Source organism: Conger conger, chromosome 5 (genome assembly GCF_963514075.1).
Source record: "Conger conger chromosome 5, fConCon1.1, whole genome shotgun sequence".
Lineage (NCBI taxonomy): Eukaryota > Metazoa > Chordata > Actinopteri > Anguilliformes > Congridae > Conger > Conger conger.
The window spans coordinates 31,408,726-31,421,012 of record NC_083764.1 but is presented as its reverse complement, the minus strand read 5'-3'; the positions used below and the strand labels follow the sequence as shown (position 1 = coordinate 31,421,012).

Here is a 12,287-nt window from a genome sequence, read left to right as displayed (position 1 = left end):
AGACTGTACTCAGGAAGAGTAGTAGGTGGAGCGTGTCGATTGGAGTCCTTCTACTTCAGGAGGTGATCTTTGTAGGTTTGGGTGTGTACAGTGAGGCCGGAGTTGTTAGAGTTGTCGTCCTTGTGATTTCAGCTGCTGGAGTTCAGGGGTGTACCAAGGAGCTTAGTTGGTGAAGGAGACCATTCTTGATTTGATAGGAGCAAGCTGGTCCAGGCAGGAGGTGGGTGTGTTATAAAAAATAACCCCTCTGCCACAGATTGGGTTTTTCAGAGGAGGGGGTGAAGTTTGACATTTTTCTTGAGAAAAAAGCAGAAGGTAATCGTGTCTTTGGTCCGGGGTGTGTCCATTTTTACATGTTATGTGAAATTGAAGCAGTTTAGCACTTCTAGGAAGTCTTTGGCAGGTTGAAATCACAGAGGAGCAGGATGGAGGATGAGAATGAGTTGTGTGAGGAATTCAGACAGGTCGGAGAGAAAGGCTATGTTGTGTTTGGGTGGATGATAATGGTGGAAATAACAAGAGTTTTAGGGCCAGGGAGTTGCCAGGCATTCAAAAGAGAATGGGGACGGGATGGAGATGGGACTGATTTTGATATCTTGCTGGGTGTGGCTTGTCCAAGTAATGGCAATTATTGGGAGTGGTCAGGTTGAGTAGAAAGTAGTCCAGTGGTTTGTACCAGGTTTCTGTGTAAATCAAGCTGATCTTCTGTGATAAATTCGCTGAGGATGAGGCTTTTGTTGTTCAAAGACTGAGTATTAAACAGAGCAAGTTTTACACTGTTGTTTTCTGATTGGTTGAGAGCATTTGACGAGAGGACAGAGAATGGCTCTATTTACGTTGTGCTTCGCGTTATGACGTCATGCTGAAATAGAGGTGGGGGTTTGTCGCCACGACCACAGAGAAGGGATGGACGGGATAAGATATACAAACCAACAGCCTCTGTGGGTATAGCGTGGTCGATGTGCAGATCCAAAATCATTTAGTATGACAGTTCATCGCTCTATCGAGCCGTGGTCAATCCCGAAAGCTCCAAAGCTGTGTAGCCCAGGACCACGACAGACATGGATTATATTAAGCTAGCTTTTTCTAAGTGGCTGTGACTGTAATTCAAATAAACCCTTCTCGTAGCTAGGTAATATTTTATGTCACGACAAAATACAACCAACAATTTATCCGGAATGCCTTTGTAATAGACTACAGTTAACTTTAATGTTAGCTACCCTAGCACTTAACAATGGAGACAACCTATCCACAACAGTTCAGGTTATAGTTTGGAATAGATGTTATTATAGTCCATTAACTTTGCCAAATGGCAGTAAGTTAACGCAAAGAAAAGAAACCCTTTTATGAAGTAGCTAGCCAACTCGCTAGTTAGTACTTTATCTGGAATCCCATTACAATCGCAAACTCTTTAACAACAGTTGGGATTTGCTTCCAGGAGGGTGAACAACCCTCCAAAAAACCTTGTTAGCTTGAGTTCGGTTGGATTGTCTAACCAGCTTGCCACTTAACGAAGGAAAAAAAACTGGCCCCTAACTGCAGCACAGATTGTCAACTTAAAAGCAAATCTATTTACCTTGCTTATAATATGGGTTCTTAAGATGTGAGCTAATATTAGCCTCTCACTTAAAAGCATGATTTAATCTTCTTTCTGTCCACGTCTCTGAGAAAACAACTCCAAACACAACCACTCAATATGTGACCAGCTCCATGCATCAGATGCATGATTCAAAATTTGACTTGGAAAAAGTCTTGAATAAGTTGAGGGACATAAAGCAGAACCGAGTTCCAGCTAAATTTAAGAGATTGATTATCTCATTCAAAATGCAGCAGCTCGTCATATATTAAACATCCCCAGACACTCCCATGTTGCCCCCCCTGCTCGTTTCCCTCCACTGGCTGCCTATTATGGCTTACATCAAATTCTAAACATTGGTGCTAGCTTTCCTGGCAGTTTAGTCAGCCCCAGCTTACCTCCAAAAGGCTCACGCCTGCCAGACCTCACCGTTCAGCCACTGCAGGATGTCTGGCCCTCCCCCTCCCCTCTCCTAACTTGCACCTCTTGGTCACGACTGCTGTCTATTCTGATGGAGGAACAACCTCCCCTTAGAGGTCAACAGCAGAGAGTTTGACCAACTTCAAATGTGTACACTTTATTATTCGTAGCATTGTCTTTCTCAAAACCAAAACTCAAGGCCCAAGTCCTTATCTTTCTGGTATTCCTAGCACGATTTACAACAAAGTGGGAATGCACTTTGTTGTAAATCGCTCTGGATTAGTGTCTGCCAAATGCCTATAATGTAATGTAATGATGAGGTAGCTACTGCACATCAAAGAAATCAAACAATGATTGTGGGGAAAAAAAAACCTGTCTGGTTGACTTGGCAGACAATGTTCCACTGTATCGTTCTGTGAAGCATTTAGAAGATGGAAAATGGCATTTTCATCTCATAGTTAAACAAGGGACCGAGTTTGACTCCTGGTCTGTCTGCTTGATTCAGAAATATCCACAAATGTTACTTTAAAATGACTCTCCCATGTCTCTCTTGGTCTCTCTCCTGTTTCCTCTTCCTCTTCCTCCAGGGGGATCAGATGCGACTGGCTTCAGTTCTAGAAGAGGCCTTCACAAAGTTCTACAGCCGCAACGGTTCTCTCAACCCAGTCACCGTGTCATCCTAGCAGAACAGCATCCAACCCCACCCTAATACTAGGCAGGTCCCTCTGCCATTCCCTCATGTCTCTGGGCATGGCATTGCAGAGGATGTTGGGATAGGTTAAGCAGCAATGTGGTGCAGAAACCTGGACCTGCTCCCAGCCCATCATCTTCTGTCCTCCTGAAGGAGTTGGGGTGACCTACCTCCAGCTTTTTATACTTCTCAGTGTAGACATCCACTTCTGTTTTCAGGAAAACCAACAACAACAAAAAATGCTTCTAATTAATATCAGTATTACCAGCTCTATTTAAAAGTTGTTTTCTGATCTCTGAGGTGGATTAGTTGCTGTTCATGATCACACCCTTTTTCTTGTGCCCAACAATAGGCATGGTATCTCCACTGAATTCTCTTCACGCCATCAAAGTTCTTCTTTCAGCTTTGTGCTACCCCCACCCCTGCGCATAGTTTTCAGTTATCACTGCCCTCATTCTTGTTAATCTGTTCCCTTTTGAAAAAACATAAAGATGAAAATATTATAAAGGTGTCCTCTTTTTTAATCTATTATGTTTTGTATAAATAAAGAGTTTACTGTGGTCTTAACCACATACCCAGTGTGTCTGAGCCAAGATGGGAAAATCGGAGATAAGCACAGGTTGAGTGAAGAAATGAATCTTCTTTTAAGTCTCAGTTTTGTAGTTATTCCACATCTGATGGCTAGAGGGTTTTCTTTTTCTCTGAATTTAGGTTTTTAAATGCTGAACAGTTTATGATTCACCAAAATTTTCTGGGGAAAAAATACTTGCATTGGCCTTGATTGTTCAATGTGTTCATCCTGTACCGAATATATAAGAATTGTTCAGTTAAATACCTCAACACTTTTTAAGTATGTTTGTGTGGCATCTTGTTCTTACATTTCTTTGAGGGGCTACCTGTTAAACATTTTTTGAGCATTTTACATTTTTCAATTGACCGGTTTGTAGCATACATAAGTGTTTAAAATAACATCTCCATGATGGCCAAATTCTGGCTGTACCATGATTTGTAATGTGCTTGAAATTGGATATATTCTCTTCAAAGATGCTGGTGGAGGAAAGTTGTTTTTTTCCCCCAGGAACAACAGTGAAGGTGTGCATTCCAAAGAAAAATCAGCCACAGTAACCTGCCTTATGGTTATTTAATGAAAAAAAAAAAAAAAAAAAAAATATATATATATATATATATATATATATATATATATATTTTTTTTTTTTTAAAGCACATTATCTAACTTACTGCTGGGCCGTTCCACACCAACTCAAGGAAGTTTGTGCTACAGTCTGTGTTGGTAGATATTTATGAGACATAAAATTCCTGAGAAACTTGAGCACCATTTTGTTTTCTCAGTAGATCTAAATTTTGCCGGGTGTAGCAATGAGCAATGAAAAATGTCATCACAAAATGGGATGATCAATTTCTTTGTTAATAAAATTCCTAAATCTTTGTGAATTTGTATGTAGGGATATTATTGTATCAATAATCCATATCTCACTTCAGAAAACATGCATCTACTTTGTTTTTGGAGATATTTGTCCCTAAAAATTCACCAGAGACCAATTGTGTAAACATTAACATACTTTTAGTGTAATTTCATTTGTAAATGCCTTTTAAACAGGGTTTAATCTATTACGCATACATCCTTGATTATCTTTAAAAAATGATCTGTTTGTTGTTTTTCATGTCATTTGGTAATACTGCATGAAAATCTTCAGGGGATTTATTGAAATAAACTTTCGTCATAAAACATTCATGTATTTTATTTTATTGTCCTTCATTCTATACCCATTTATTTCTCGTATTTTAGTTGATTGTAAAGCACTCTGTGTTGTTCTCAGGTGTATGAAATAAGCTTATTTCATACACCTTAGTGCAACAGAGTGCTTTATACTAAATTAAAAAACAAGATAAATGGGTACACAATGAGTACGTAAAATGCAAACTTATTTTATTATATATTTGTAGTATATATACAATATCTAATATACATCGATACATATTTCTACATTCATGACACATTTAAACATTTTTACCAATAGAATAATTGGTTTTGTCATTAGTTTTTTTGTAATATCTGTGAAGTAGAAAGTTGATCACGGATTTATGCAGTAATAGAGTACACCCCCATTTAAAAAGTGGAATAGTCCTCAGTGACAATACTAGTAATGGTAAACAGACTCCTCCATTTCAGATTATAGGGGTGTTACAGGTATGTAAAGATGTATGAAGTTGGAAGTGTTGAATAAACGGAACACACGGAGTACCATAGCTAATTTTTTTCTCAAAGTTCATTAAGGTTGTACCTTTAACATGTCCGAATTAGACAGTAGGGTGAAATGTGAGAGTTGCTGTGATGCAACCTCCTGGAGTTGGCATGGAATTGACCTGCTTTTACCAACTTACTGTAAGAGTAACCCTAACTTACTGTGAGCTATGATGACACCCACTTGACTCTACTTGTGTTTCTCTCTGATGGAAGGTCCCAGTTGCTGCTAATTACTATCGTATTTCCCTCTTAGTACTTTTCTCTTCAAGAGGCACTTATTAAGTTAGGTCTGCCAGAAGGTGGATTTGAAGGATACTGTGGATGGGACATGTCTTGTGTTCACCTTGCTTGTCCAGCTGGATGATGTGTCGATTGGTCAATGGTTGTGATTCACCAGGCTTACCTTGTAACTTTCTGCAGCATTCTTTTTTTTTTTTTTTTGTATCCTGTCTTGAAGTAAATACTGTACTGCAGCTTTCAACAGCCATTTTTGTGTTTATTTCATATCTGAAATTATATTCAAGTACATGTAAATCACCTGCTTGCTTCTAGGTTGGTGTGCCAGGCCTGGTACATTATTTTGAAGAACTATGATAATTGTTTTACCAAAAATTGAGGTAGATGGATCCCGGCATCCCTCCTAACTTCAGCTTGGTCAGGGGCTGTCATATTAGCTTGCTCTCTGACATTAGCTAGCGATGCAGTTATTTCAGTGGTAGTGAGAAATGCAAAAATGAATAATGAATAATTTGCCTCAGTCAAGTGCCCTTGACTCTTGCCTCAGGTGAGATTAGTTTTTTAAAACTCAAAATGCCACCAATAAATCCTGCCTCAAAAAAAGTTGTGTGAATCTACAGGCTTAAAATAATTGCCTCTTCTAATTACCAACTGCATGCTAGTGAAAGGCTACCCATATAAATACTAAAATATTTGTTCTCTTTGTAAAGCACTGCTTCTCAAAGCCTAAGCTATCAATTGATAGCCCTATCACTCTTAACTGTTTCAATGACAAATTGTCAGCAGATGGAGGGCTATATCATGACAAGAGCCTTGCACAAAAGCTGCAGAATTTTAGTCATCTTAAACAGTGCAATTTCCTTCTGAACAATTTTTTGTCGGTCTATTTCCACACTGTTCGTCTGGACATGGGAGCTTCATGGCTTGCTGAAGTTGTGCCTTTAGATTTTTGAACACATTGGCTGCTGGTTCTTGTTCCGTCTCTTCATCAACAGAGTTGCTTTAAGAAGCCCTTGCCCCCAGCATAATCCTTGATGGCTTGGTCTGTGGGATATGCTGTGTTGACCAGGTTGTGTAAGATACCCATGTAATAAAATGAACAAATAATTTGTTGCTTGTGTGCTTATGTTTTTGTTTATCGAAGAATTCAGTATGTCTCTCATACAACTGTTGTTAGGGGAAAAGAAAAACATTTCTCCTACCTGTAGAGCAATCATTCCCAAACTTTCCAGGCCCAAGGGGGACCCCTGCAAATAGTTTCCATTTCTGCAGCACCCCATATTGACATACTGTATGTAGGTTTCAACACTTAAGTGATAAAAAAATAAAAATAAAAACTATACAGGTACATTTCAAAAGAATTTGAATATCGTGGAAAAGTTCAAAAAGTGAAACTTATATATTCTAGATTCATTACACACAAAGTATTTCAAGCCTTTTTTTGTTTTAATCTTCAAAAATGCAGTATCTCAGAATATTAGAATATTATATAAGACCAATCAAAAAAAGGATTTATTTTACAGAAATGTCGACCTTCTGAAAAGTATGTTCATTTATGCACTCGGGGCTACTTTTGCACAAATTACTGCATCCATGCCGTGTGGCATGGAGGCAATCGGCCTGTAGTGTTTGTAAGCCCAGGTTGCTTTGATTTTGCTCGTCTGTATTGTTGGGTCTGGTGTCTCATCTTCCTCTTGACAATACCCCATAGAGAATCTTCAGATCAGGCGAGTTGGCTGGCCAATCAAGCACAGTAATACCATGGTCAGCAAACCAGTTATTAGTAGTTTTCGCACTATTGGTAGACAGCTGCGTTGACTCTGCACTTGATAAAACAGTGGACTGACACCAGCAGAAGACACGGCACCCCAAATCATCACTGACTGGAAACTTCACACTGGACTTCAAGCAACTTGGATTCTGTGCCTCTCCACTCTTCCTCCAGATTCTGCAAAATTTACTTTCATCTGAAAGGAGCAACAGTCCAGTTCTTTTTCTCCTTAGTCCAGGTAAGAAGCCTCTGACGTCTCTGGTTCAGGACTGGCTTGACACTAAGAATGCGACACTTGTAGCCCATTTCCTGGACACGTCTGTGCGTGGTGGCTCTTGGTGCACTGACTCCAGCCTCAGTCCACTCTGTGTGACGCTCCCCCAAGTTCTTGAATCGGCTTTGCTTGACAATCCTCTCAAGGTTGTGGTCATCCCTGTTGCTTGTGCACCTTTTCCTACCACACTTTTCCCCTCCAGTCAACTTTCCATGAATGTGCTTTGATACAGCGCTCTGTGAACAGCCAGCCCTTTCAACAATTACCTTCTGTGGCTTACCCTCCTTGTGGAGGGTGTCAATGAGTGTCTTCTGGACAACTGTCAAGTCCGCAGTCTTCCCCATGATTGCCCGACTAAATATTGAGTGCATAAATGAACATACTTTCCAGAACGTCTTATGTAATATTCTAATATTTTGAGATACTGGATTTTTTGTTTTCATGAGCTGTACGCCATAATCATCAAGATTAAAACAAAAAAAAAAAGGCTTGAAATATTTCACTTTGTAAAAAGTAAAAACATTTACTTGTACATTGGTTGTAAATCTGTATTAAGGTCATGAATAAGTCATTTTTATTCAGTATATACTTAATTTTGGGACATCACTGGACATGTTTGGTTTGAATCTTCAGCCTGTGTTTCCTAGAAGGTAACGGGTGCTCATACTCCACCCTTGAATGCAGAGACTGGTTTATGTACGGCCAGCCATCCGCTAAGGTTAAATCCATCCATCCATCCATTATCTGAACCCGCTTATCCTGAACAGGGTCGCAGGGGAGCTGGAGCCTATCCCAGCATACATTGGGCGAAAGGCAGGAATACACCCTGGACAGGTCGCCAGTCTATCTCAGGGCACACACACCATTCACTCACACACTCATACCTACGGGCAATTTAGACTCTCCAATCAGCCTAACGTGCATGTCTTTGGACTGTGGGAGGAAACCGGAGTACCCGGAGGAAACCCACGCAGACACGGGGAGAACATGCAAACTCCGCACAGAGAGGCCCCGGCCGACGGGGATTCGAACCCAGGACCTCCTTGCTGTGAGGCGGCAGTGCTACCCACTGCACCATCCGTGCCGCCGCTAAGGTTAAATGACGAAGCTAAATGCAGCACTCTGAGGGAAGGAATCCATTGTAATCAATGACAGCAGCTCCACTGTAGCCATTGCATCACGTTCGATGGCAGCGTCAAAGTTGCAGAATCACTGAGGTTCATTCCCATAGTGAATAGAATTTTATGAGAAATGTAGTTGTTCTGCTTGTTTCTTCTTATTGAACTCCATATAAATTATAAAGTGGGTGGCTCTGTCATCACAGTCTATAATTTAGCTAGCTAGTGAGCTAGCCCCTGTCTGGAGTGATGGAGTTAGCTTGTTAGCTAGCTACAACTGAACCAGGGCGTCACTGCTTATGTAAAGTGAGCTAGCAAAACACGACAGTTGGCTTTCAGATTTATTGATGATGGCAATGGCTGCAATGGAGCCGGTAGAATGTCAAAAAAGCTGTATAGTCAAACATGGAAGCCTCCATTGCTGATGGACCCAATTGATGACACTCAACTGTTCCACTTGACAATCAGGAAAAGAGGGCTGTCATTTTAATGTTTTCTTTTATTTTAATGTCTTGACCTATGATGCTATCGAGTTTAAATAAAGCATATTATTATTATCCCCCCCCCCTTTAATTCCATGCAGATATATGCAGATATTCACATGTGAAGGTGATTAAATTATGAATTCAATTAAGGAAAATGTGTTTTAATCACTCAGTATACCAAAAAAAAAAAACCCTCTCTGCTAACTACCATGTTTGCTTTCAGCACAGCCTTCTGTGCTTGTGTAATTCAAATATTTGTCATGAATATTCTTTGAGTGTGGGTCCTGAGGCCAAAGAGTATATGTATCCGCAATTGTAAATATTAAAATGTGCACAATTTTATGATGCTACAGACACTGCAGGACCTGGAGTTCAGTAGCGCTGCTATACTGACTGCCATAAACCTCAGAGTGACACACGACAGCAACCTGACAGCATTGGGTGAGTGAGCCAGGCTTGCAGGCAGATTGTTCCTTTTCAACTTCGGAAGAATACACTTCTTTGTCATCACCTCGTCCACTCAAAACACTGGTACGGGCCTACCTGGAAGGGAATGGCAGTCGATATACTGCTCGCATTTTGGCTATCGTATTACTTGCATTATACTGATTTTTTTCCAAGTATACCATTGGCTCTTGATAAGTGGGTTCAGATGTCTCACTCATAACTGCTTGGGTTTTCATTTACTGTCCTCGTTCCTATGCAGCTATAGATGCCTCCTGGCAGGGCCACTTTTACAATCCCCAATCCCCAATGTCCCTGTTAATAACTGCTGCTCTCTTCCCTAACAGCCGTCTCGATTTTTCCCTCTCCGTAGTGCCAGCAGGGCTCTTGCTCCCAAATCCATTTTGGTGCTGACAACTCCTGCCCTGCCATCGACTGCCTGGTAAGAAAACAACTGAACAGCTCATGAAAACAAAAAATCCAGTATCTCAAAATATTAGAATATTACATAAGACGTTCTGGAAAGTATGTTCATTTATGCACTCAATATTTAGTCGGGCAATCCGTAGTGCCAGCGGGGCTCTTGCTCCCAAATCCATTTTGGTGCTGACAACTCCTGCCCTGCCATCGACTGCCTGGTAAGACTTGGTAAATCTTCTTCCCTGCTCTAACCTCTCCCTTCTCTGAGTTTTCTTTTTCACTAGGGGATACCACAGTGACCTCACCCTCAGTGCTAGAAACCTCCTTCACCAAGAACATCACAGTGGTGACCCGGGCATGCAGTTCTTCCTGTAAACACCTACTCCACTCAGCTCCTCGTTCAAGCAATGGTCTTGTCCCGCCTGGATTACTGCAATTCTCTGCTGGCTGACCTTCCAGCATCTGCCGTCAGACCCCTACAATTGATGCAGAACTCCACAGCTTATCTGGTATTCTGTGTCCCCAGACATTCTCATGTCAACCCCCTGCTCAGCGACCTCCACTGGCTGCCTGTGGAGTTGAAAACTTTGGTGCTTGCATACCAGGCAGTTAAGGGATCAGCCCCTGCATACATTCAATCACTCATTAGAACCTATATACCAGCCAGACCCCTCCATTCCACTACTTCAATACACCTAGCATCTTTGACCATTTTCAAGCGCAGACTGAAGACTTATCTCTTCAGGCAGCACCTTTCCCTCCCAACCTCACTACCATTATTAGCGTTAATTGTTTGATAAATGTGCTATGCAAATACATTTTGATTTGATTATTTATTGGAACACTGTGTTATGCACTCTTGCGATATGTTCTTATGACTTTCAGATGTTGTGTAATGTTTTCAATGTTTTCTGTGTCCAACTGTTCATGTTGTCTCATATGCATGTATGTACCTTTGCTTTGAAATTTGCTCTCGATGAGAACATCTGCCAAATAACTGTCTTGACTTATACAAAATACACTTATATATATAACTTGATGGGCCCTCTTTTAAGTGGATAAAACTAAATGTCCGGCTAATAAAAGCTTGTAGAGGAAGCACTGAATTGCAATATACAGTATGTTTAAAAAAAAATAGCAGTACAACATCAGTAACCTGATGAGCCACTGTTATTAGTAGTAGTGATGGTTCTGCATGGCAAATTGCTAAGGAAAATGGGCCTTTCAAAACATTGTTCAGAGGAACAACATCATTTCATTAAAAACTTGATTGGAGAGGGGAAAACGTATAAAGAAGTGCCGCAAATTATAGGATGCTCAGCTAAAATGATCTCAAATGCTTTAAAATGGCAACAAAAACCCGAAAGAAAACTAACAACAACTGTTAAAACGGATCGAAAAATAGTGAGAATGGCAAAGATTCAGTCATTCATCAGCTCCAGAAAGATCAAAGATGATCTACAAATACCTGTAAGTGCTGTTGCAGTCAGAAGATGTTTGATTTGATTTGAAGCTAAGCAAAAAATGGCATGTGCAGAATCGGTTAAAATTTGCCAAGGAACACATCAATTGGCCCAAAGAGAAATAGCATAACATTCTGTGGACTGATGAGAGTAAAATTGTACTTTTCGGGTCTAGTGGTCATCGACAGTACATAAGGCGACCCCTGGGTACTGAATTCAAGCCACAGAACACTGTGAAGACAGTGAAGCATGGTGGGGCAAAAATCATAGTATGGGGATGTTTTTCATACTACGGTGTTGGGTGTTTCAACAAGACAACGACCGCAAACACACGAGTAAGCAAGCAATATCTTGGTTCCAGACAAAAATAATTCAGGGGTGAATACTTGTGGGGTGACATTAAAAATGCAGTTTCTGAAGCAAAACCCAAAAATTTACAGGAACTGTGGAATGTAGTTTGTTCATCCTGGGCTGAAATACCTGTTTCGAGGTGCCAGAAGTTGGTTGACTCAATTAAATGCACAAACAATGGTTATGCAACTAAATATTAGTTAAGTAATTTAAAGTGAAGTTAAGTGTTGAAAAATGTCGACACTACCATTTTTTTTTACAGATTAATATTCCTTTTCTTTGCTTCCAGTAAAAGAATAACGCAGACCTGATCAAATTTGTTAATGCTTTGATTTGGAATTGAATGTGTAATGTTTCCACTACATTTGAAATATGGAACTAAAAGCTATTAAAAAGTATTTGTAGTTTATTCACTTTTTTTAACACACTGCTATTTATTTGAACACAGCTGTATCTCTTGAGTGAGCTAATAAAAAACATTTTAATGAATAATCTGACTTGTGTGATCTGTCAATTTTCATACAATTACTGCAGTACAAGGTGTGCAGTATATATTGATAAATTGTCAATTTTGTCTTTTAAAAGCTATATGGTAGGTATATAGTAATGTTAGTATATGTATAGTAATGTATAGTAATGTTTTTTTTGTCATCACATGAATGTTAGAAATTGTACATATGATATAATAATGAGTATTCATTACATTGAGAATAATATCAATATAGAAAATTGGTTTAACATGATTACCAATACAATATCAGATCTTAACTC

The 12,287-nt window shown here is 39.9% G+C and overlaps 1 protein-coding gene across 2 annotated transcripts in view; it reads left to right on the top strand.

Annotated features, from left to right (window-relative positions):
- nrbp1 (nuclear receptor binding protein 1) overlaps nucleotides 1-6,302 on the top strand; it is a 39,094-nt gene extending 32,792 nt beyond the window's left edge. For both annotated transcript variants that reach the window (XM_061241696.1, XM_061241695.1), the window contains exon 18: nucleotides 2,584-6,302. In XM_061241696.1, the coding sequence (XP_061097680.1) occupies nucleotides 2,584-2,679 (96 nt within the window). In that variant the 3' untranslated portion in view covers nucleotides 2,680-6,302. The remainder of the gene's footprint in view (nucleotides 1-2,583) is intronic.
- Nucleotides 6,303-12,287: the final 5,985 nt, after the last annotated feature.